This window comes from Syngnathus floridae, chromosome 3 (assembly GCF_059516105.1).
Source record: "Syngnathus floridae isolate MCC-2025c chromosome 3, RoL_Sflo_1.0, whole genome shotgun sequence".
Classification (NCBI taxonomy): domain Eukaryota; kingdom Metazoa; phylum Chordata; class Actinopteri; order Syngnathiformes; family Syngnathidae; genus Syngnathus; species Syngnathus floridae.
The window spans coordinates 21,063,768-21,084,320 of NC_142415.1; the positions used below are offsets into that span (position 1 = coordinate 21,063,768).

Genomic DNA, 20,553 nt, shown 5'->3' on the forward strand with positions numbered 1-20,553 from the left:
AGTCAAAATTGAATTCTAAATCCATTTGACTGAGTATCTGCGCAGGCCGTCCAGGGACGGAGACATCATTATGAATGTTAATTGTTAATAATTATCCTTCTCCTAAGGGTAACCCGTATTTCAGGACGGTGGAAGCTGATTTGGGGAAAAAAAAGGAAAATAGAGGACATGGAGACGAAGTGAGAGAATAAGTGAAGGAGAGAAGCATCCAAGTATTTTGTAAAACTCAATGTTGTATGCAACATTTTAGTGACTGGAGGACACAAGAGCCAGCTTAACGTCAGACCGTCTGCTTTTCAACATTTGTATCAGCTCAGAGGATTTCATTTAATACCAACATTAAATGGAAGTGTCAGGATTTTTTCGTCACATTTTGGTTGTGCTGCACATGTAGGAATGTCAAGAAAATTTCACATTCATTCTTCAAGATGCTATCACAACAGTGTGTGTGTCCCACAAGACTCAAACTAGTGCTCAGTGCTACAAGACCTCAAAATAATTATTCCACTTAATTCTGAAGAGTTGGGTTCAGCATTTTTACACACAAATAATCACCACTGTTACATTCACTGGGCAAAATACAAATATAACACTTTTATTTGTGCTCCCATTCCTAATGAGCTGAACTCATAATTGAATTTTTGTACACAAAAGGCCTTAATGAGCACTTCTCTTTTTCCCAAAATGATCCAAGTCACAAATGGAACATGTCACAATGCTGTTTAGACAGCAAAATTATTTGCACAGATTACCCATAATAAATTAATAAATACATTACAGAAGACTGATTTTTTTTCCAGTCCCTTAACTCTGCAAAATGTAAAAAAATCAGCATTTAATGGCTATAATTGACACCAAAATTTGACAGTAGGTATGAATGGGTCAGTTTGACTGTTTTGACGTGTCCACCACCTTCCTCACCTTAACAATTGGAGTGTTCCCATAATAAAAGTCCTATTGAAAATATGCAGTTTGACTGCATTGCTGGCTTGGGTTGGAGGCTATGCACACCAAAGTGGCGTGATTTACTGACAGCTGAGACTGGCTTCAAATTATGGACGCATGAATCTTTAATGACTAAAAATGTCAACTTGGATCCGGGGAAAGGAACACTTGAAAATCGAGAGCTACCTTATGTAGCCATTGTGAAGTCGGCCAGTGGGGCACATTGAGATGATATTTCTTCATAATATATTTCTGTGTTAAATGGAAGCTTCTCTTGTGGTGAAGTGTAAATGGAAACTATACCAAACTTTGTTGGCTGTGTCATTCCAAGTCAAGTTTTAATAAGTTAAGAACAGTTTTTTTTTTCCCACTTTGTCCTCTGAATGTGTGTCAGGGGAGCAAGGGACACAAAAAAAGACAAACCTTGAGAGAATTACAGAGTAGAATAATTAGAGCATGTTATCATTTGTATAATCTTCACCACCAACGCATCTCACCTCTACCGCAACCTTGAACTGAGAAAAGTCTTTATCAAAGAAGCTCTCTTGAACATTCTACTTTTGGAGTGCTAGTTTGAATCTGGTCGCGAGAGTTGACGGAAATTCTGCAATTCCAACGTTAACCTTGCCTGTTGGCCAATCCTAAACTTCCATGACGTGGAACAGCTATTTGTCTTTCCAAATAAGAAAGGGAAACAAAAAGGGAAGTTAATAATTTGCACAAAAAAAAAAAAAAAAAAAATCCAGTGCCAACTTGGATATTAAATGCAGTATATAAATAGCAGCCAGATGGTTTTCACTTATGGTTGAAGCATATCGACAGATTTTCTTTTGCATTTCACTCTCCGTGCCTGAAGTAGGTACCGGATAGTATAAAGCGTCATTAGAATTTCAATGCATACTAATTGTGCTTGCAGGGAAATTTGGTGTGGCCAAGTAGGAGGCATTTGATCAGTTCTGCAAAGCCAGCCAGGCGGGAACCTTTGCTTTCCACCTCGCTGACTTTTGCCGCTTTGAAGTTGAGGTGCAAAATCAATTGAACACATGGTGGCAAGTAAATTAAGATGTTTGGAGCTTATTGTTGAATGACTGAAAGGTTTGGAAGGAAATATGCAAGCTGCTTTATTTTATAATTATCTCAATGCTGTTGGATTTCTTTTATAAACAGTACAGTTTAAAAAAAAATATATATTTTTCTTCCGGCGAGCTGTTTTGTACGTTGGCAAATTTCATTTAAAGTCAGCATCCAAATTTGAGTGCAAGTGGCTCTCTTTTAGCATTTTTGCTGCCAATTCTCAACAGTTGGCTTTTTCTCCATCAAACGGAGGCAAAAGGCTGTCTGTGTGTCGGAATAAGATTATCATGGGGATAATCGCCATCATTTTTGGAGTAAAGTACAGCTTTGACTTATCCCCAGAGGAAAGACAGAAGATAATATATAATAATAAAAGTGTGAATATTTTTGAAGATCAACTTATATCTCCATGTGCGCACTATCCTCCGGGTGACCTTTTTACACATCCCCGCCGCATTTCATTAGCTCGGGAGCAGAATTAGAAGTAGAACCTTGGCCATAACTAATTTAATGGCTAAGTTCTCTGGAACCAAATCAGCCACAAAAGTTAGTTATGGGTGTCATTATTATTATGATGAAATTATTTTTGTTCTTGATGGAAGCATTCGGCATGTGACAGCAATGAGGATGAGCGAGGAAAAAAGCAACTTCGTCAGTGCAAAAAAAAAAAAAAAAAATCACTAAGACGGAAGAAAGTGTAAGCTCTTTACCCGATGCGCCTTTGCATATAAATGAGAGATTAGGCAGAAACTATATTTTACTGTCCGATAGAATACATATGCCTAATTACAATATATTCATAAAGTGAGAGTGTAATTTCCACAAAGGAGATTACAAACGAAGGTCAGAAAAGGCCCTTTACTGTTCTCGGCATACCTATTAGGATGATGATGATGCTGATGCTGCTTCTCCTTCCAGATGAGATGATGCCTCATCCTGAGCAGGAGACTAATTGGGGGAAGAATACGTGTTGAGGAACATACTTGAATCATGAACATGGGACAGCAGAAAATAAAGTAGTCTGATCAGGCTACTATTTAACATGACAATAATTATTATTAAATTTCCTCTGTGATATTACAATGATTTTGTTTAAAATCAGTAAGTACTCAGAATAAAAAGTTTCAAGAATATATTAAGATTTAAGGATTAATAGATTCACTCCAACAGTCGATCTCGTCACAAAGCCGCAATGCTTTTTTGTTGAACATGTTAACATATGTGTGCTCCCATGATATATTAATTTTAATTGCTGCAATGACACATGCACATAAGCATGGCCATGAATGAAAACGCCGCAGTTAATAATATGAACCGGCAGGACGTACTTGTGAGAGGAATTTTAATTTATCAATCTTCTCCAAATCAAATGTCACGATGGAGGTCACTGAAATTCTTTGTCCTGTCATTTGCATGTGAATAAGCAAAAGCTCTTGTTTCTGTTAATGTTGGCGCTGTCTTTTGGTGACATTTTTTTGACAAAAATCGATTTGACTTTTTTCAGTTCTCGCAGGTGTTATAAAAAATCTCACATTAAGTGTAACAATCTGAAAAGGCAGGAAAGATTTTGTTGGTTTTAATTCAGTCAAATGGCAGTAAAACACTTCCAAACTCAATTGGGAGATCTCTGTAAGGCCATGATGAAAATCTTTTTTTTTTTTTTTAATTACCTTCCATTTGATAATACTGAATGAAATTGAACATTCATCTAATGTATCAAGAGAAGCGAGCTTTTAAATGAAGTTCAGAGAGCCTGATTTTTTTTTTGTACCAGACCTTCATAATATTATTTTATACTGTTCTCATGGGCAGTTTTATATTGTGACTTTACAAACTTTAAAAGTGAATGGGACAATGTGACTAGATATTTTCAATTTAGTTTCATCTTATTTGAGGACAAGACTATGAGGTCACAAAAACGAAATCTTCAATCGTCGACCTTCAGAATCATTCGATGCCTAGATCTAATTGGACATGAGATTTTTTTTTCTTTTTTAATATAAATCTTTCTCCACTCTACTTTGAGCGGGCGAGACAAACCTTTCTATTTCTGCTTTGTGATAAAGCCGTAATCATGACAACCTGGAGCACGCAAACTGAAAAAACACTACACAAACAAATTAGAGCATAACCGCTTCCAACATAGTCGTATTTAAAGGTAGTTGTTGTTGACAAGATTCCTTTAGTGATTGCCTCAGTGGAGAGATACGAGTCATGTACTAGAGCCTGGTTCTTCTCCTGTCTTGTGTACTACAGACTACCGAGGTTAATCAACAATCCGTCTCCTCTGTCCCTCTTTCATCTGACCTCTCTCCTCTGGCGGGAATATCGGCATGGTATTTGCTCCTTGATTGGCTGTGGTGGAACAATCCATATATATGTCTGTTGTCACCACGTGGATCCGATTTCTGGAAGCCCCAAGACAGACACAAGCCATCAGATCTCCCTCCAAACGACCTTTGCTTCCAGGGAATGGATCTACCGGAGAGTACGGTGATCATTGATCCTTAGCAAGGCATTCACTATTGATGAAACAGTCGAGGCTTTCAATGACCTTTTTTATGATCTCGTTTAAGATATATGCATAGAGTATTCACAATAGTTTAGATTTGTATGAGGGATTTCATATGAGTGAGCATTGCTCATGTTGTTTTCCAAATGCTTTTCTGAAGATACTTCTCAGTATTCGTACCAGGAATATGACCTACAATATATGAGTGGCCTGTGGCAGTGTAATAGCTCAGATGATTCAGAAGTGTGACATAAGGTCATCGTGGAAGAGGGCGCAATGTTTTGTGACACACTCTTAATCTGTCACGGTTATTACTGTGGCTTTTGCATGGAACTATCTGTCCTCTCATCATTTTCCTTGTGACCTTCATGTTGCATTTAGGGAGCCTCTGCTTCCGGAGGGCATATTTGTCATAAATACTTAGCTCTGCACTTTGTCTAAATGAAGACAATTGTGTTGGATTTTCAAAACAATATATTATCTTCTACTTTGCCTCTGACAATGTCTGGGTGTTTGGGTTAATTTGTCTACGCTCAGTAGTGAAAAGGTTGTGCTGTCAGCTCGGCACGAAAATGTGTCACATATTGCATATTTATTCAATGTTAAAGGCCAACATAAAGGACAGAGATTTTTTGGAATGTGAGACAGCCCATTGGCCACAAGAAAGCAAAACCCTGTGCCTCGTTCATAAAAATGCTACCATTGTCCAAAGACCTTTCGAAGTAATGGTACTTGATGAAATAAAATGGCTTTAATCTATTCACAGAAAACTCATTCCGAGCAAAGAACTTCTCCGCGAACACAATAATTCATGCCCTCTAATATTTTTTTTTATTTTATTTGCAATAATTGCATACAATGTGAAGGTTAATGGAAAATGTTTGCAAATGTTCAAATGCTGCAAAATGCGGCATCGCCGTTATACATAGTGTGCTGAACATCCACTCAGTTCCACATTGTGCATGGAGGTTTTTCAAGCCATATGAAAAGAGAAAAGCAATATGGAGCCTTTTTTTTTCTTAGACTTTGCATAACATTAATTCGCCATCCTCCCACTTCCAAGGCAATTAGCTTTGATGCATTTCAGTGACAATTCTTGCCCAAATCAGTATAGCTAGCTAGCATGGCAAGAAACAATTTCAGCAAGTCCATTGGGCGGCAGTTGATAAGCACATCAATGAGGTTACAGGGTAAAAAAATATACACAAAGAATCCATCATTACTTTTGTAGCTATTCTAATTAGTCTTTGCTTACTGGTCTTCTAATGACACAGATGCAACTAAAGAGGAAAAATACTAAATCCTTAAAGGAGACAGGAAAGAAATTTTGAATTTATGCAATTTTATTTAGTTGGTTGCACAAAAACAAAATCATTTTGACCAAGATATTTCTTTTTAAGTACAGTAGATACATAGTCAACTAAAAAAAGAATCTAGGTCCTGTTGTTTTTATTCAAAGCAAGCACTTGATAAAATAAAATGGTGTAAATTCACTTTTTTTCCAATGTACTGTATTACGGAAAAGTTACTTTTTTTTTAAGTGTTGATTGACTGGGATGTGTTGCAGCAACAAAAACAAAAACTACAAGCAAACAGTGAGGGAAAAAAAGGATTTTTTTTTTTTTAAATTTGTTTTCAAGTAACGTTAAGGACTGTGTGCAATTGTAGCAAAAAAAATTGTGAAAAGCAGTAGAAAATGACACAAGTATGAAGACACATATTTAAAACATTTATTGCAGTAGCTGTATACCTGTATAGAAGTAACAAGGATTAACTGTTTCATTATCTGTGATGTCAAACACCCTCACAAGTGGCACATACCGCGATAAGCAAATCACTCCATCCTACTTTATATTGTGACGTAAACATGAAAGTGCTTCACAAACCAAATATTATATGCACAAATAAATTCTACAAAAATAAACACACACGCACACAAAATGAAGTTAATTTCAAAAAGCTATATCTCGTTAAGCATGCTGTTCCATTGTGTATTTTGCCATCCATGCTGTGGAAGAAAAACAAACCTTTTCAGACAGCGTTCTCTGCACATGCCTTTTTAAATACCTGTACTGTTATTTTTCATTTTAATACCTGTGCAGTTATGACTCAAAATTTGGCAACCAGCCAATGCATAAGGCATTTAATTGTGGACAATTATAGTGGCCAAAAAAATGGTCATTATTGAATAGAACAGTTTTTAAAATAAAGTCATGAAGGCACAGTGATTAAAATATGATTGTTACCTGTGTTTTTTTTTTTTTTTTGTGTGGTGTGCAAAAAATAATGGTCCCTGCGGAAATAATATACATATATATATATATACGTATACTTAGATATATACATATGTCACCAAATTCCAAATACTACTGCAGGATTGTACTGAATTGAATCACAATCTGACTCAAATCTATACAGCAATAAGATCAACATCAGATAAAACATTTACAAATATATTGCAACCCAATTGTTCTGAACACTTTCAGTTTATAGAGTTTTCATAGCGTTTTGCTTTTATAATGCACATATTGAGCACTGACATCCTTCATACATTTTTTTTGTTTGTTTAAAAACAGATTATCTATGATTTTATAGTCACATGTGCCATACGGGAAATACTTTGTGACAACAGCATTGTTTCAAAAGCAAACGGAAAAAGGCGGGGGGTTGTAAGAAATGAAAATGACAGACATGTTACAGGTGACTCAGCCCTGATGACTAAAGTAATGATTATAGCAGCGACCTCTCCGAATCACTGTGGTTATTACAGATATGTGACAGTGGTTAATAAGTCTTATTTACAAACACAATGACATGAATGAACAAGCGTCTGCATACAGTGTTTTGAGAACATTGTCTTCTGAAATGTAAATCCATTTTCTTTGCTCGTGTAGAATAATACATACTAGCCGAGACAACCTCAATAGCAACCACGTTACATATTTGTATACATTTCAGTCTCCCATGATAGTTTTTTTTTTTTTAATGAATGTCTTTTCATCCCGCCCTCCCCATTTCAATCCATGAAGGTTAAAAAAAAATACATCCTCAGCATTGTTGACTTGGAGGGAACACTGCAGAAGCACTTTAGTTTTATGCTGTACATTGTACACGTTGCTACCACTATGCGGAAGCAGACGTGGTAAGAGATGATAAAAAGAAGAAATCAACAACAACAACAACAAAAAAAGAATAGCTCCTTCTTTTGTCAGTTTGTGTTGTCACAACACACGGGCAAAGTCCATTTTAAAGCTGCTGGTCCTTGGGGCTATCTGGGCAGGAAGCTGTCTGGCAGGACTTCAAACTTACCAAAGGAATATCAGCCATGCCACTGCTTGTGAAGTGTCCCTCTTCGCTCCCAAATTGCTTCCTGTCACCAAAGTCCGACTGCCCGTTCTCTTTTTTCCAGGTTCGAGTCAAGGTATGTCCATTGAGGAATTTATCCTTGGGACCCCACTCCCTCTGCGACCCAAAACTGGACACGGGGGATTTGTGCTGCTGGTAGGACGCCAGCGTCGGGGGCATCCAGCAGTTGTCCGAATGTCCGAGGACCAGGCATTCCTGTGTGCACATCTCCGAGGCCTCCATCAGGCCACGAGGTCCCAGGGGCCCATCTGAGGAAATGGAAAATAGGGTGAGTACATGTCAATGACACTAAGTTGTGGGCTTCATTCAAAATATCTTGTTTTTCTACATGTTGCAAAACATTTTTCATAGAGTGGCCTTCAAACCGCTCATGAGAACTGACCGGGTGAACTATACTAAGATTGTATTGACTCGATTGAACCGGATTCATTATTATTGCTGCTCATTCATGTGTACAATATCAGAACGAATGTATTTTCAGTCTTTGACAAGAACGTGTCCATCTGACAACACGAATCTGAGGCCTAAACGTGGAATTGTAGCTTTGCTTATGACGCGTGAGGCTAACAAATGTGATGACTACTGTAAGGGAACATGGAGCTCATCACAATAACAGGAAGCCATAATTGGTACACAAAAATTCCAAGCAAGGCAAAAACAATCATGGTTGTGTGCCTAACCTCAGAATGCAATAATCAATGGCACCCATGAGATAGCAAGATGAATTCCTTAAATGAGATGGTCGACGAGTGAATAGACCTCTGGGGAGATATTAGGGAAGAGAGCTGGAGGACATGGTGCTCATGGTCGAGAACGCTGATTGTGCGTGAGCGTCATAATGATATATTTGCAGTTCGCACACTTTAACCGAAGAAAAAACAATCAATCAAATTGTTTGTAGAACTGGATGTGCTCAGATCACTGTATGTATTGATTATGATCATCTTGTGTATTGATTTTAAAATGAAAATATTCAGTCGTGTTTGTGTCAGAAAGAAATAACGAGATAGGGTCCTTGTGTATGTCCTTCATATATAAAAATTCACATGTGGTGGGCAGAAGATTGATTTTTCTCAGAAGGTTTCATCTGTTCATGCACAACAACTTTGTCAACAGGCTTAGATTACATAAATGCTTGGCGAGTATGAACGAATTGCTCAGTCAGTCAAAATATCATGTCAAATATACCAGAGGATTGTTTTAAACCTACAATGTAGCATCGATCACTAATGCTCCAGCTAGCCCCCGAGGACTACATGAGTAGCCCGCGGGCCTGTTTGAAAATAGCACACCAGTGAAGTGTCCACTTGAAAATCGTCATATTTGCGGAGAGGAATCGAAGTAAAGGCTCACACTGCAGGCAAATGCAAACCAGATGGATTTTTTTTTTTTTTTTTATATATACGACCTGTAGCCCTCCATTCCAAAAAGGTTAATAGAAGGCCCTCCCTTGGTGTAGCGTATTCAGATTAAATTTATCTGATACCTCTTCTGCTAAATAATTATACAACTAATTATCGTAGAGTGTCACTTTACTGGATACTCCATGCCTACATTCCAACTTTTATTCCTTTGTGGCCTCGGGCTTTTAACGCCATAAAATCAATGCACACCTACGTGTAAAACAAAACAAACCCTCCTCTTTGGAAATGACCTTATTTAAGAATCAGTGACCTCCAAGGCTTATCACTGCCAGGCGTGTTTGATTATCTCGGGGCCCGAGAATATTGCCTTAACTTGTGCTTCACAATTCGTCTGACCTCTGTAATCACAACCAACGTGTTATCTATCTGTCACTCGTATTTTAGCAAGATTGATATTTCTTTTTTTTGCTAACAAGCAGGAATAGAATTACACGCCAAAAGCAAATAGCCGGTGGCTTCGATTGGGTGCAAAGCCCTCGAGTGCTTTAAATAACACGGAGGCACAGGTGTTGAGAAATGCAAGGAAATGTGTCTGAAGGCGCTGACGATTACAGCACTGCGCAAATTCTGCAGATGTCCACACAGATGGATCTCATAAAGACAAAGAAAAGCATTAGATTTCTTCCCGAGACAACATTGGGAAGATGCACTCAGGGTTGCTCTGATAAATTCTGCAGAAACGGTTGAATAAATGTTATCCAAGAGCACTACAATTGTTGAGAGATGGACAATTGCTCAGAGCAGCATTCACATATTCTCTCATGGCCCTCCCACTCAGCACCATGGAGGTTAGAGAAGAGGAGAAGGTTGTATAAAAGTGTATTTGTGTTTTCTTTTTTGTCTGTTGGCTATAGCTAATGAGATAGTGTTTGGCTAATTAATTGGATGCACTCTATCAGTGCTGAAGTGCCTGGCGTACAGCAACAACCTACAGCCTCCACAAAGGCGGCAAGAACGGGCAGGGAGAGCGTAAACGTGATTGAGCACGGGGGATCTCGTGTCCATAGGGCTTGTTTATTTTTCCATGCTGTTAAGCATGCCCAGATGTTGCTATTTGGGAAAGAATGGAACTCTGTTTTGCCGGCAGATTGCTGTCTCCAGCTTCTGTTCAAATACCCACATGGTAGGAGAACGCCAACTCTCCATCTTGTTTGGGACCTGCTGCCGCATTGAGTTCCAACTTGGATATTAGTGATGAGGAAATTCAATTTTAATTTTGATTAATAAAATAATTGTATGTTTTTGACTCCTCTAGATGGCACTCTCTGTTGAGTTGTGATTACTGAAACCACATGTACTTCACACAGCTAAAAAAAAAGTGTTGTAAGATATTTGGCAAAACGTACGAGTCATGTGGTTCATGCAGCTTTGCAGCAAATTTTGTGATCTACAGAAGAGGCGATCTCAGGTTGGTTAAATACGATAGCGAACATATCATAGCAACGTAAAAAAAAAAAAAAAGACATCCTCTGGAGAATACTAGTCCGGTTGATGGATCCTTTTTCGTGTTTCCTTTGAGGCCAGGAAGCGGCGGCTTGTGAGAAGAGATGAAAAGCTAGCGGGAATAACATCGAAAAAACAACTTGAGAATGGAACTGAGAGGTGATCAGAGAGATATATAAGAGCAGCGTGAAAGTTGGAAGGGGAGCAGAAAAAGGCTATGTGATTTGAAGAAAACAACACAAAGCCTATTATTAACCCAACAACGGTTACATGTTTGTCAGATCGTCCCTGAAAATCACATTTCCACTTCATTGTACTTTATGTTAAAACTCATATAGAAGATGGGGAGACGACAAAATAAACTGTCATTTATTTATGTTCTGCATGCATGAAATCTTTGTGAATCTTTAATACAGTAACCACATAGTCCGTGCATAGTGTGGTTGACCTATATAGTCTAAAAAATTACTATAACATTGACAGCTTGTTTCCAAACTCCATCCCATTTATTTTTGTGGTTGGGGTTTCTATATTAAAGTATAATGATGTTTGCAATTGTTTTTGGTACTTGGACTTCAGTTCAAATCCCCATTTTCGTTTTGGACAGAAACTTTCTTGGAGCAGATCCTAACGACTGGTTTTGGAATGTGCAATGTTATGTCAAATTTGCAGCAGGACAACACTGAGAGTGTTCCATGAGCCTAAAACTTTGTTAACGGACATTTTGAAGAAAATAAGTAAATGGATGATGCTACTGCGAGCTGTTTCGTAAACCGTTTTTCGTGTGGTTGCAGAATTATCATTCAGATCCTAACTGTTTCTGCTCTACAGAATTTTACCTAATTCTTAAATTGTAATTCATCACTCCTAGGAGAAATATACAGCAAGCGGTTTACTGTATGAATGCCGTGTTTTATATTTTATATATTCTTGCAATGACATCTAACTGGAACAAAGTTTGTTCTTGCTTGGGCTCAGAAAAGATGCAGAAGGAAGACACCGTGATTATGTGCTGTCGTTCCTGGAGGGATCAGTGACGAGAATTAAATCATAAGTCCCTAGTAAAGGGCATCTTCCACCCCACTGTTTGTTCATCCACCGCCTACGCATTCATTTTCAGTTTGTGCCGTGCAATATTACCAACAACTCAAATCCAGGGGTGAAAATATTTCCCATATTACCCACCAAAATGTTTAACAAGCCACTATGGCCCACTTCGGAAACTTCAAAAAAATCCTTTCACTTTGATGATTTGGCAAATGATCTGCGTGACTTGAATTTTTTTTTTCTTTGTGTTTTATTCAGCCCCTGTGACAACATTAGCCATAGAAAGCAAATGTATTTTCACTGAATAAATTTGCCAAATGGCCTCGTCTTTAAAGTCAATTTAAATACATTAAAATATGATTAGTCAGTGAGAGCAGTGGGTAAAACACAGATATAAAATCCTGGCCAAGTAAGCCAGGTAAAAAAAATAAAACAAAATCATCTCACATTGAAGCCAGTCAGCGGTCTTTGAGTTGACATTTTATACTAAGACAGTTTTATACTTTGGTATGAAGCAGAAACGGTGGTGTTCATTCCATTCCTACGATTTAAATCGCACAAACCCTCACCCAAAATGAATCCAGGCGAATGAGATGAGGGTCATAAAGTGTTCGGGCAGCTGCATGCAAGACTAAGCGTACATTCCCAAGTACAATGCCAAGCCTTTAGATAGAGTCGTGTAAATCCTTCCGCCTATGGAATCAGAAACCGAAGAATGGGTTCTGTGATCTGGAAACATGATTGACTCCGGTTTCGTGCAAGAACTCCTAGCCATGCCTCGTTTAACATTTCAAACGCTACAACACCAAGTAGGAAAAGCAAACCACGAAGAACTGCTGTGTCTTGTTTATTCCGGTATTGTGAAAGGTCGATAGGAAAATAAGACTGAGGAATGAGCAAAGCAGACAACGTTAAGGCTTGCTGAGTGAAGTAGTGACAGACATGCTGTGCTGAGCCCGAGGGAATTTGGTAATAAAACAGAACCTTGTCCATCTTTTGAGAGCTCTGTAATTGCAATTTGGTGGCAGGTATACTCTCTCATAATAATTTTCATCTCTGAGTATGATCTGCACACATATATACATTTATTTCGAATTACCTGAGGGAAAGGACAGAAATGTAATGGTTATTAAAAGTGCACTAAATTAAACTCATAAGGCATTCTTGAAAATTAAGGCTGCTGATGCTGATAAATGGAATGTGGGAAATGGATGTTATGGACTGTTGTGTGATGATTTAGTTATTTTCTACCACTTCCTGTTCAGAGTCACGGGTGAGTCGGAAACATGGGAGTGAAGCAGTGCCTAGACTGGTTGCCAGTTAACCACAAGGGATGTGCAGGCAAACAGCCATTATCACTCATTTGCATATTCATGGATGACTTAAATTCACCTACATTGTGCACACATGCGATGATATGCAGACTAAAAAGGTAACCGTATAGCTTCATGTTAGTGTTCTACTTACAGCAAATGTATAGTAAATTCTATTTGTCTCATGCAGCTAAGCACAAGCTCACGAGTCATCTCAAGGTAATTGCGTCGCGTCGTTCACAAGCGTGACACCCCGCAAGACGGCAACTGTGTCAAAATTTGCAAGTTGGTCGGGCATTAAATTAGCTGTCATGGAAGAGGTTTGCGTGAACGAGCCTCAACGGAAAGGAGTGGAAGATGAGTGTTGGAAATAATGAATGGTAATACAATCAATTGTATAGCTCATAATCATTTTTAACTTGTTCATAAGGTCAATTGTTCAATTATGGTTGGTGAGTTTGAATAAGGGCACAGTGACTCAAACAGTAAACTTTAGAAACTTTAAAAATTCATACCAGAAAAATTATGAGCTAAAATCTGTTAGTGCTCACTGGTTTAAATTTGGAACATCGCCAGGGAACAGGAGGACCAAAAAACCTACTTTTTGACCTCGTCCATAGACTCTACCGGTTTCTACCGAGTTGGCCTCACACCAATGCAGCCCTTAAATTGGTGTACCCAATAGACTGCATTTTATCCTGCCTAAGGATACAGTCAAATAAAAAGAATTAGGTCCTAAGGACTCGTTCCTATTAAGGACCAATTTCTTTTCATTTAATTGCAAGGAGATGCCAGTTCACGTGCTGAGCTCTCCAAAATTGCCCTTGAGCATTGATGCTGTCTCAAATGACCACAAGGCACATTCAAAATGGTCATAAAAACAAAATTGAAACGCTATCTTTATATATATTATATTCATAATAACAAACCACAAACTTTGGCCTAAGGGACCAAGAAATGGAAATTTACTCATCTATAATTTAAATATTATAACAGTTGTGGAAAAAATAGTCAATATTTTAATAAATCAAGAATCATAAAAAAAGGGAATTGAGGTTCGAAGGTTGTTTCAATAGGCATAATAATCTGTAATTTATCTACAGTATCTTTTTGATTTTATGAATTAAATACTGCTTTGTGTTCCTCTAAATGGGGTCGTGCAATCATTGTTTACGTCGCAAGGATTTCCGATCGCCTCTGTGTTTACTACGTAATTAAACAATGAGACTCCTGAGCCATAAACTGACACGAGTGCAGAAGAGAAATGAGGAGTGACACTTAAGACCAAGCATGGAAAGTAAAAAAGTGGCAGTTACCTTTTACATGGATTGGAACAGAGTCATAAATAGACAGCCAGTGGAAATTTGTAATTAACAGCCATCATGATCACATTTTGGAGCACAGGAAATAAAAGGCGTTACTAATTGTAAACATGGATTTCATTTGACATTTAAATGACTTCCTGGGTGCAACAATACTGGGAAGTAATTTTGTTTAATTTCAACACAAATTGCAGACTTGTTCAAATGAACTTGCATGAAAAACAGGACCGTTTTACAGGGTTTAACGCTTTCTGTGATTGATTGGGAAAGGGCACATCGCTGATAGCTTCATCTGCAATGGAGCTTTTTTTTTTTTTTTTTCTCCCTATCACCGCGTTGGTATTGATGTGTGCGCTTGTGCTCACGTTTAATGTCAGGACGTGTGTAACTAATTTGTTGTTTTTGAGGATGGCAGCAATTAATCTTTCAAATGACCTGGCAAGATTAAATGTGAAAAAGAGAGCATGCTAGGAAAATAAATGCCAACATTAGGCAAGAAATTACAAGATGACCTTAGTGAAGAATGATTTATAGATTCCTGAGTCAGGCAATTACAGCAGGTGATACCTTTGAAATTTCAAACCAAGAAAATCAAATGCGAGCTGTGCATTCGTCGAGGTCGTCTTTTTTGAGGGTGTTCCAAATAACGGAAACATCTGCTGAAAGGTAAATATTAAACTCAAGGACACAGGGGGTAAGAACTTGTTAATTGACCTGCATTTTATGAGTCCCGACATTAAAAAAATCATCTTGGAAGGATACTCCTTCAATTTTTTTCTTGCCCTTTATCTCGTCGGGTGAGCCGCCGTCTGTTCCGACTGACTCGCCCGGCGCTGCTCGGCAGTCAATCACGGGGAAGATTGTAACTATCTTGCTATTTTAAATCCTGTTTGGAGGAAACAATCAATCACACTAATCTGGAGGATTATGTGCTTTGGTTGTGTCTCTGAGGGCCCAGTATGAGAATATTTTTATGATGCCGCCTTGTGTAAATGCCAGCATTGAGCACTCCTAAATCCTTACATCTGTGCCTATAATCAGGACTCTTCCCTGTTGGACTGACTCGTTCCAGCATGCACGCTCACTGCTAAGCGGCGAACATGAGGATGAAAGCGGTTCGGTTCCTTCCATTTGGAACGCTCCCCTCACCATCAGCCAAAACTCATGAAATGACATGGCGTGTGAACACGGCTTTTAATTACCAAGAAGACTATAATCGAGGAGAGACGGTGGAAGCAATCTAGTTTACGGCATTTTACTGTCCTTAATGAGATTGGTCCGCTGACCATAGAAGCCATATTTATCTAAGGCAGCTGACCAGAATACAAAAAGCAAAACTTTTGCGCCTCTTTTCAATAAATATTTGAAAATTAGAATGTTCTTTTTTTTAGAATGATGCAAACTTGGATGTTTATTCATGCAAATTTGAGTGTGAAATATAATATATACAAAATCTCCATTTTGTAATGCTGAAAATATTTCAAAACCTATAGTATATATTTTATTTATTTATAATAATTCTTTTTAAGTTGATCATCTACTTTAAAATGTATCCGGATGCAGATGATTTCATTTTGTGCAACCACTTGATGAAATAAAATCAAAAAAGAAAGAAAATGTGGCCTTTTGCAAGAATATTTAGTTTTCCTAATGTCGGAGAAAAAAATGGCTATTAATGTTAATCTTTAAACATGAGATACAAATACAGATCCATACCAGGAGCTGTTCAAAATGTCTTCTCTACCGTAAAAAAAAAAAATAGTTTCCATTGTTAGATGGTGTCAATAACTATCATCGTCTCTATTTCTGAGTCTGACACAGCAAGGCCAGCATGTAAATTGGAAGCGTCCCTCAGTCCAAAAGCATTCCTCCTCCAATCCCCTCAATCATCCCATGTTTGATGAGTAGCTTTGTCTGTGCCCCTCTCAATGTCAAAAAATCAGCAGGCACTCTGACTTACTGATTGGGTCAAAGACCTCTGCCGCTGTGAGAAGGGAACCAACCGTGCGGTGGCGAGGACACACTCTGCTATCACCCCGAGACACGCCGAGCAGTATTTCCGGAAGCACAAGTGGGAAAACAACAGTGACAGTCACTATAAACAAAATAGAAACGAGTCCCCAAGACAGTAATATTTATTAAACAGTCAGATGAAAGGTGTCATCGTTGGCTTTGTCTTAAGTTTGTTATTTTTATCCGACGTTCAATCCTGTGACACGTGAAGAAATGTGATTTTAGATGCACTTACAAAGGAATGATAATGAAAGGCAAGCCACGTATGGGCCACGAGCGGAAACAGCCATCGGCCTTATTATCCTTTCATTTCCCTCTTCTATAAATGGCGTGCATTTGAATTATTTTAATTACGGCTCCTTGCTACAATTACCTCAAATTAAATTACTTTGCAAACCTCCGTAGAATACATAGCTCGTCAAGAATGGGATCATACTGCCGGGGACTTAACCTCAACTTCTCTTGAACACATTGTGCTATTGCCCCCACGACCTAAATCCAACTCCATATGGGACTGAAATATTGAAAATGCCTAAAAGCCCATTTTGTATCCATTCTAGAACCCAATCAGCCTTGAAACTCTTGCAAATCCCTTCTTCCCCGAGTCCTACTCTATTCACCAGATTACAGAGAACAACGCTGCCTGGCAGGCATGCCACACTTAAATAATCTCTGGGTGAAATCCCAGTGTTAATGGGGTTTCTGGATCATGCCACCGCTTTGTGTGATGACGCTCGACAGCATACAGTAAGTCGGCCGGGGTGAGCTCCGGGAGGCAGGATGGCCAAAGCGAGGGGCGATGGGGATAAAAGGGGGGGGAAAAAAAGCACAACGAGTGGCCTTTGGAGAAGGTGGAAAATGGAGGGAGGAAAAAGAACAGCAAGGCTGCCAAGGAGTGAAGGAAAACAAGAGGCAGAGGGCGGCGAGAATTGAGAAGAGAGAGAGACGTTGCGGAGGCGAGAAAGTCCCTTGAGTGGGCCACAAGAAGCTCGCCAAGGTCTAAATGACATTACTCTGGATGTTATATCCTTGGTGGCCTAGGGTGGGCGTCCTGTGTGTGCCAAGAGATGCATAAAATCTTCACTGCTATTCATACCCTTCACTTCACATGACCCATAAACACATCCAGATGACACTTGAACCGTCGCATCAGAGCAGCCAGTGAATTCATTAGTGGATTTAATTGCGGTGCAATAATTGCTTTCATCCTTGGGATGTGGTGACGTGAGAAGAGCGGCAGACGATTGATGCCCATAGGTGATTGTTTTTTTTTAACGTGGATGTTGCAGGTTGGCTGCTGCGTTTGCAGTACGCATTTGATTAGTTTGCGAAATCTGTTTAATCTGTTTCATGATCTCAAATCATTTTAACCCTAAATGAACGTAAATGCCATTAAATCGTTCAATCGCTACGTTGGGCGCCATCTTGGCCACTAGGGTGACGAAATTCAAATTGTAGATCTGCATGTGTTGCTGCACAATTTGTGTTCAGATATCCGTTGCTTAAAGAGTTTTAACTGCTGCATGCAGCCCAATATTTCAGAACCAAGAATCCCACTCGTTGCTAAAAGGCAATGTGGTTTGTTTGAAAACTCAACAGAAAATCAGCGCACAACCATTTTGTTGGACTTTACGACATTCCTGCATCCTTCCGAGTGTTTGGCTGCAGCCGACTGCGGTTCAAACAGCATTTTGTGTCAGGCTACAAGTCGCTAGGGCAAATTGTCCTTAGAAGAGACCCGCATAGCAGTAATTAAGAGTACAAAGAGTAACACGAGGTTGTGTGTAAGGCCTTTGGCATTACTAATTGCATTTATTTTAAGACTCGACCTCGTAGCTCCAGCGCAATTCATTAGAATCAAAAGCAGCCTGAATATCCGGAACAATAGATGTCAAGTTGGTGTAAATAACGCAAGGTTTGGAGGGTTTGTATAGAATAGCGAGCTGTGGAGGAAGATAGACCAGGTAATTAGAATAGAAGGGCATCAGGATTGACCTATATAATCCCCACCTTTCATCATATGCCAACACAACAAGGATTGATGGATTACTCTTTGAGCATCATATGCTGCCAATATGCAAAAGCAGATCAAACTGATGATGAATATGAGAGAGTTTCGATATTTTGGAAGTTTAGTGTGGCTTTTTGTCTTGGTCATCTTTGGGAATTGGGAAAGAAGGCAACACCTTCCGTGTGATCGGCAATGAATGAATAACGTTGTTGGCTGTGTGATGAATTATTTTCTTTTGATATTTAGTGACATATATGCCACTAAAATATTAACTGCTACGGTATATAAAGTTTGGCGTAAAGAATTAAATGGCTTTTTTTTTCTGCTGTTTTCGCAGTGCATTAAAATGCAATTCCAATAACGACACTCTTGGCCTCCGAGAGAACATCTGCGAGGTGTGTGTGAACTTGACTGTCATTGATCCCATTTCCGCTTTGAACACGCATAAAACAGTCATTTTCAGACTAAACGATTTATTGTGGCGCCAAGTGTCGGTTCTAGTCCGAGCCTGCAGGTAAGCGGAGTCATGATCAAATGTTTGATCTCTCTCATGATATTTCTAGCCCGCTGCCTTTTCTCCAAGAAGCTCCCTTTAGAGGCATACATCACGCTATGAGACGACTCCACTTTTTTCAATAAAAGATAAAGACCGTCTTATTACCTAGCCATTAAGAACGTAACATTTTGTTAAATGAACTCCTATTTAAACCACTCCTTTGAGCTCTGAGCCAGATTCAATGAATCTCTGCCGCACTTTAATCAACTCTGGCTCTGCTGTTCCCCCACACATCCTCTTCATGATTAAGAAGAATAAAAATTCATAGTATTTGATTATTCCAAGTCTTAATTTAAAGGGGAGCTAAAGTCCCTCAAGGGCAATCAGACATACATCAACATCCACCCTGTGAAATATCAATATAATTTCTATTTCAGGCCAAGTGGAAATGACACCAGACTGTGAAAAGACATAAACTAGCTGTCGCTTTCGCTTTCTTTTTTTTACCGCAGTCTTCAGCTTCCATAATTTCCATTTATGAGCATCTTGACCCCATTTATTTGAGCCGATAAAGTGTTTTATGAACGTTTTCATGTTCTAAAAGAAAAACAAAGATTACCGCCGGGCGCAATCAGGACAACACGAGAGGTTACTCGGCATTAATGTCGCCATTGCTTAACCTGTCGGCCCTGATCCTCAGAAAAATAGTGAGTCACAGAGCTTTTGGCACTAAATCGTTATGAATGCTGAATACGCGGCGCAAATAACATAATGGCCGCAACGCAAACAGCCACAGTCCTCTCTTCGCTTCCAGACAGCTCTCGTACCCAAGGGAAAGGTCACAACGACCCATTTTTAACTGAGTCATATCGTGGGGGCATCGTGGCTGATCGTGTGACATCGTGGGCCTTAACTCGGAGCTGTCAACAAATGTGAGGGCTTGTCACTTAACTCTTTCACTGCCAACCCAGTTCATATCATTAACGTCTATAACCGTACTAAATGTCACTTCATTTCAAACCTTTCCCGCAAAGTTATGAAGTACGAATCGTTTAATTACTCATCATATTGAAGTCACATTAAAAAACAATGAGTTTTGTTTTGGAGCCAGCTATTGTATGACTTTTTTGTTTTTTTCAACTTTGAAGTTTCTGTTGCGGTTTTAGAGTGCAGCAATCGTCAAGCAAACATCTGCTTTATTTACGCACCACGGATTGGGATGCTATCCAAGTCGCATATGGCCCCACTGATACGATAGGTTGACTCTCTTTCTCTTCTGCAAACCCATCTGCTGCTCTTCTTACATCATGACTCGCTGTGCACTTTGGCTCGTTCTCCTCGGCGAGAAGTCATTTACAAAAAAAAAAAGTTAGTTCTAATGTGCAGTTGGAGGCTCCATTAAATTTAGCTAACCATCTTTACCTTAGTGTCAATGTGCAGTTGTTTAAGTTAAGCCGCCATAGGCACATTGCACTGAAGACTCTTTTATTAAGTATGAAGTGATTTCAAACTTCACGCATTCACACTTGTTGCTCTGCAGTGCCAGTAATTTGGTCCATCCATGCAGATTGTTTTTTTTTTTTCCTG

The 20,553-nt window shown here is 39.0% G+C and overlaps 1 protein-coding gene and 1 long non-coding RNA gene across 12 annotated transcripts in view; one reads left to right on the plus strand and one right to left on the minus strand.

Moving 5' to 3' along the window:
* LOC148401080 (uncharacterized) overlaps positions 1-20,553 on the plus strand; it is a 154,735-nt gene that overhangs the window by 1,678 nt on the left and 132,504 nt on the right. For all 4 annotated transcript variants that reach the window (XR_015857547.1, XR_015857546.1, XR_015857545.1 and 1 more), the window contains exon 2: positions 7,941-8,165. This is a non-coding gene — a long non-coding RNA (uncharacterized LOC148401080). The remainder of the gene's footprint in view (positions 1-7,940; positions 8,166-20,553) is intronic.
* Positions 5,857-20,553, minus strand: part of pcdh9 (protocadherin 9) — a 104,255-nt gene continuing 89,558 nt past the window's right edge. For 4 of the 8 annotated variants that reach the window (XM_088371339.1, XM_088371337.1, XM_088371338.1 and 1 more), the window contains one exon: positions 5,857-8,145. In XM_088371339.1, coding sequence (XP_088227465.1) covers positions 7,778-8,145 — 368 coding nt within the window. In that variant the 3' untranslated portion in view covers positions 5,857-7,777. Of the gene's footprint in view, positions 8,146-16,406; positions 16,475-20,553 lie in introns of all 8 variants that reach the window. The other 4 variants (XM_088371343.1, XM_088371341.1, XM_088371342.1 and 1 more) reach the window with 2 other exon arrangements.